The 5,894-nt window shown below is 40.4% G+C and overlaps 1 protein-coding gene across 1 annotated transcript in view; it reads left to right on the top strand.

Moving 5' to 3' along the window:
- The window catches only part of LOC116686215 (succinate--CoA ligase [ADP-forming] subunit beta, mitochondrial), an 83,086-nt gene that overhangs the window by 76,453 nt on the left and 739 nt on the right, over window positions 1-5,894 (top strand). The window contains exons 7-8 of the mRNA XM_032511194.1: window positions 331-419; window positions 2,804-5,894. The exon at window positions 2,804-5,894 is cut by the window's right edge and continues 739 nt beyond it. Coding sequence (XP_032367085.1) covers window positions 331-419; window positions 2,804-2,878 — 164 coding nt within the window. The 3' untranslated portion in view covers window positions 2,879-5,894. The remainder of the gene's footprint in view (window positions 1-330; window positions 420-2,803) is intronic.

The following is a 5,894-nucleotide window of genomic DNA, read 5'->3' as shown; positions in this document are numbered from 1 at the left end:
AGAACTTGCAAAATAGCAGGGTGTTCAAATACTTATTACAGTATATTTATTTATTTATTTTAAATCGGCCATTATAAATGCAGATACCGATCTATTGGAAAATGCCTTATATTGGCCCAACGATATATCGATCAGACTCTAATCTGTAAGGATTAAATTGAAACCACACAGTTGTGGAAGAATGCTAGTAAAAGGCAGAAATTGTCTTTAAAAACGCTGCAAACTCAAAATAACGTTAGGACAGATTTCTGTCTCAGCAGCAGCTAAAACTCGATTCAACGTAGAGACCCCCATTTGATCAAATACAATTTCTTTATTTGGCTTTTTAAGGAACCAGAGTGGACGATGCCAAAGCTCTGATTGCTGCCAGTCCACTGAAAATCCTGGCCTGTGACGACCTGGACGAGGCCGCCAAAATGGTACGTACACATACCGCCTGCATCAGATTACGGAGACACTATATTTAGAATATTTTCACCTCTATACAGGACAGTTGAAGACATTAAAGGGAAAAGAGCGCGAGAGAGAGAGAGAGAGAGCGAGCGCGAGAGAGAGAGAGAGACAGACAGACAGACATTTCAAAGTGCAGTTTTCTACTGATATTTTCTTTTAATTAACTGTCTCTGTCTTTTGCAACGTGTTGCAGCCTTACATGGCGCCGGTTGATATTGCGATTACGATATAAATTATATCGGGATATATTGTGCAGCCCAAGACGAGGCAGTTTTATTTGTTTAGCACATTTCAGCAGCAGTGCAACTCAAAGTGATTCACATAAAACATCAAAACACAATTCGTACAAATTCATATAAAATTAAAAACAATCAAAAACACATTAAATACCAGAATAAAAGAATAAAATTCACAGTACAGTACCCCCGGCCACTATCAGAGGTATGGCTTTAATTGACTACCGGTCTTTATTTGAGGAATTACGGTAAACTAAAAGACATCCTGTCTGACATCCCTTGTAGGCACGGTCAGTAAATCAATGCGCATTCGCTCTTAGTGTCACAATGATCCATTTCTTTATTGCATAACTCAACATAAAAAAATTGTTTTTAACATAAAGAAAAAACGCTGGTCTTACAAAATGCGGTTGAAAAATAGTTTGCCCTTCTACTCTACAGTCCCTGACAAAAGTCTTGTCGCTTGTGTACAAATTGACCTGAAGTGCTGCTGAAATATATTTCTAATCAAGATTTATTTACAAGAAATGGCTCATTTTAATCCCAACAGCTTTTGTAAAAGTTTCAGTGTAAAAGAAACTGTCAAAAAGTATTATAATATTACAGCTTGGTAAAGCCACTGAGTCAATTTTGTAAGACAAGTGGTCGAACTTGTCATATGAGCTCACTTGTATAATAATGGATCAATTAGGTCTCAGGTGTGATATAAAACACCCCCAGTACACTAGACCTTCACATCAATGCAACTAGAATCTGCAAACTGCCTAAGATTCACCCTGAGGCTAAAGTTGGATTATCAAGAGGCTGAAGACCAGATCACTCTGATGTGGCAGACACTTCAATGTGTCTCAGCGTCATGTACAGAGGATAAAAAAACATTTGAAGACACTGGAGACGTTTTGACAGCCAGGTCAGCAGACCCGCAAGAAACTGCTCGAGAGGACCGTTTGTTGGCTTGAAAAACAAGGCCAGCCCATTTCCACTGCAGCAGAGCTCCACCAGACTGGTCCCCTGAAGTCCCTGTGTCAACCGAACAGTTTGTCGGATTCTGTATCTGAAATGGCCTCCATGGTTGAATCAGTGCAGAAGCCAGCACTAAACAAAAGACAATTGAAAAAACTATGGGCATTTGCCAAGGCCCACAGCCTGCTAAAAGGATGGACGCTGGAGAAGTGGAAGAAAGTGGATTTTTTTCAGATTAATTTCTGTTAATTACACCACAGTTGCCGCAAATATTGCAGGAGACCTACTGGAGACCCGCATGGATCCAAGATTCACCCAGAAAAACAGTGAAGTTTGGTGCGGAAAAATCATGGTCTGGGTAACATCCAGTATGGGGGGTGCGAGAGATCTGAGGGTGGGAGGCAACTCAATGTCTCAAATACCAAGAAACTTAGCTACCTCTTATATTCAACCATAAAAGAGGCCAATCTCCAGCAGGATGGTGTCATCGCAGACTTCCATCTCACTTCAAAGTTCTCGAGGCGAAGAAGATCAAGATGCTCCAGGATTGGCCCGCCCAGTCCAGACATGAACATCATTGAGCATATGTGGGTAGGATGAAAGAGGAAGCATGGAAGACCAAACAAAGAATATTGATGAACTCTGGGAGGCATGCAAGATGCTTTCCAAGCTATTCCTGATGACTTCATCAATACATTGTATGAATCCTTGCCAAACCGATGGATGCAGTCCTTCAAGCTCATGGAAGTCAACAAGATATAAATTTGAATCCACAGCACCACTATTTAATTTGCTGACATATTTTAGGTATTTTTAATAAATTTGTTCATTTATGTAGGCGAAAACTTTTGCTTGCCAAAGTTGACCTTTCTGTCTGTTTAAATAATAAATCTTTTTTTAGTGAAACTAATTTATTTCAGTGCATTGAACATCATTTGGGAGGGTTTTAGTTTTCATATGAGCTATTTCTTACACCAATTGATTAATTAAAAGTCAGGTAATGCAGGTGTTTCTACAAAATAGATAAGCGACAAGACTTTTGTCAGGGACCTTATCTATCTATCTATCTATCTATCTATCTATCTATCTATCTATCTATCTATCAATGTAATGCTTCAACAATCCTTGACTTTATCTCTGTCTGCTTGCAGGTTGTAAAGCTTTCTGAAATCGTCTCGCTAGCCAAGGAAGCTCAAGTGGACATCACCTTCCAGCTGCCCATCTAAGGAGAAAAGAATGCTCGACCTTTGACCTCCTCGCCCCAAACTCTTTTTCTGCCCCGCCCACAGCTGCCCACCACTCCTCCGCAAACCCAAACCGACAGACACCTTTCTCTTTCTCCCTCTGTGGCATGACGGCACGACTCAGCACATCGGTCCGCCGCGTAGACGTCCCTTAGAGAGCCAATAGCCTCCTTTTTCTTTTAGTCGCACTGGGATCTCCGTTTTCTTTTCTTTTGTTCTCCCTCACAAGTTTCCTCAATCTTAAGTTGCACTTACGTTGATACGCACAAACCTCAAACTTTTAACTTCCTTCACACGCGGAGAGCCAGTCTGATTACTTTGGTACTTGTTGGAGAAGTTTCTTCACACTGTTCAGAAAAAAAATGGAAAAACCAGACCGACTGAAGCGTTTGCATGTGACGGAAGCTGAGTGTGATAATATTATAACCTGCCTGTTGTCCTCGAGTCAAATTGGACCCTTTTAAAAAATATATCTGTCTATATCTGAAATATGGGTTTCTTTTTAACCATATTGATCACAAAAAATAGATTGTATTCCATACAGTAGTCAAAAGAATTAATAATTTCTGCTTTTTTTTACTCAAATATTAAATATAATTCTATATAAATGAGGGTTATTGACCATAAATTCCAAAAAGTAGTGTGAAACTAGTAAGGTGGTGTTAGTTAAAACTAAAAAACCCGGGAGGACAACACAAGGGTTAATACACTTTATTTCAAAGTGCTTTCCAGATAAAAAAAAAAAACAATGGAGTAAAAAAAGAAGAGAAATAGGTATCATAAAGACATAGAATCCTTGAAGATGAAATAAAGTCAAAACAACAAAATGTCCCTCTGTGCTGAACTTTGAAATATTTCCTCAAACACACAAGCGGCAGGATGAAGCGGCGTCTGCAGTGATTAGATGCGATTCTCTCCGACCCATCAGTAGCCTGTGGTCTTCACGTCACCTTTTGGTATCTCCTCAGCAGCTTGGAGCCTCGACTGACGTACTACTACATAAAGTACCAGTTAGCAGGTACCAGGGACTTTTTATCAGAATGGAAAACTAAAAAAGGAGATTAGAGTAGAGTAGGTACCATGTGATGGAAAAACGCCAAAACTCTTTAAATATTACAACATTTACGAAGGTAGCTACTTTACAGAAAAAGGTCAACCGTAAAGCTAAAGAGATGTGACTGCAGCGTGGGCGCGGCTCAAAGTGTTCCCCTAAACAACCATGTCCCAGCTCCGACTTTGTGAGCCCCGTCTCTGTCTGCGTCGAGTTCTTCCTGCGTGTTTCTGCGTTGTGTAACGCTAGATAGCCAATCACAGACATTAGTAGATCTTGGTAGAAGCTTGCTGGGTGCTGATTGGCTCTCTGACGCTGATGAGATCTACTCCTTAAGGTATTGAACTTAAATGACGAAGTTACTTGATTATTAAAGGTGCCCTGCCACCCATATTTCATGACTTTGTGGTAATGTCTGAAGTCCCATCATGGACTTGGTTACCATGGTTACCTTGTTTCAAGCCATTCTAGCGTGGTATAGAACCCTCAGCTCCATTTGGGCCAGTTCTCATTAATATTCTAAGCTGCTTGACTCTGATTGGCTAACAGCTAGCCTATCAGCATTCTTTACCCAGCTCATGAATATTAATGAGCTCAGGCAGTATGAGGCAGTAAATTGTACAAGCAAGAAGCAACCCTCAAATTAATTAATAATTCACCTGGTTCGTGTCTACATCAAGATCTGAGCCCGAAAAGTAAAAGTACTGTAACGTGTACATCCGCGGTGAGAAGGCAGATACTGTGGATGGATATCAGATCTCTCAAAGATAAATTTAAATTGGAGAATCAATTATTTAAACCCCCCGGACTGATCTCATGACATGGCGTACGTATGACACGCCATTATTAACGTGTTATCAAGACGCATACTCGCTTTTTAGCCTGTATATCTAAGCCTTTTGGCCTTCATTGACTTGCATTACCTAGCGATGACGTGTGAATTTACGCCGTAGTGAGAAGTATGAAAGGGCAAACATCCACGTAGGTAGGTTGGTAGTGGGGGGGATCGATACAGCATAGTGTCGCCATTTTTTCAGTGGCAATACTGTATCAATACACAGGCACCAAGTATGGATCTTTTATTACATATTAAATTATATATGTGAAGTTTATCCCATTTTGCAGCAATAACATACAATAATATAACAATAACAATAATAAACAGAAATGTTTCTTCTTAGATAAAACAGATGTTGACAAAGTTTGCTCTTGGGGACGTCATTTGAAATTGGGAAAAAATTAGAAGTTGGAAAAACGGTTATAAATTGACATTAGCAATATATCACAGAATATTGCAATAATATTGTATCGGGATGACATTGACCCCCCCCCCCCGTATATATTTACACCAAGTCATGTTGAAACCCCTCCCAGTCTCCTGATGATCCTAAAACATAAAATCGCCTCCAACAGCCGCGGCGGCCGGTTTATGATCTGTTGTCCTCTTTTGGAAGAACTGCTCTTTTGGAAGAACTGCTTTAGACAGTTTCTCTGTTGAATGTTACATGAAATGCCGATTGCCGGGGACCCCGGAGATGGTCCTACTGAATGCTGAGTCGCTGAGCTGTTGTCACTGCCCGATGTGATTGGAGTGCAGATTTGACAGATTTGATTCATCACTTTGCGACAAGTAGCATAAAAGATGCCAACAAAAGAGTTCTGTAATGTCTGAAGTAGCCTCTGAGATGCTAACAAGAGACTTCTGTAATGTCTGAAGTAGCCTCTGAGATGCTAACAAGAGACTTCTGTAATGTCTGAAGTAGCCTCTGAGATGCAAACAAGAGACTTCTGTGATGTCTGAAGTAGCCTCTGAGATGCTAACAAGAGACTTCTGTAATGTCTGAAGTAGCCTCTGAGATGCTAACAAGAGACTTCTGTGATGTCTGAAGTAGCCTCCAAAATGCTAACGAGAGTTAACAAAGTTGGTTCACTGCTGGCTACAAGTTA

This window comes from Etheostoma spectabile, unplaced genomic scaffold, assembly GCF_008692095.1.
Source record: "Etheostoma spectabile isolate EspeVRDwgs_2016 unplaced genomic scaffold, UIUC_Espe_1.0 scaffold333, whole genome shotgun sequence".
Taxonomy (NCBI): Eukaryota; Metazoa; Chordata; class Actinopteri; order Perciformes; family Percidae; genus Etheostoma; species Etheostoma spectabile.
The sequence above is the reverse complement of the archived record's forward strand: the minus strand, read 5'-3'. Positions and strand labels throughout refer to the sequence as shown.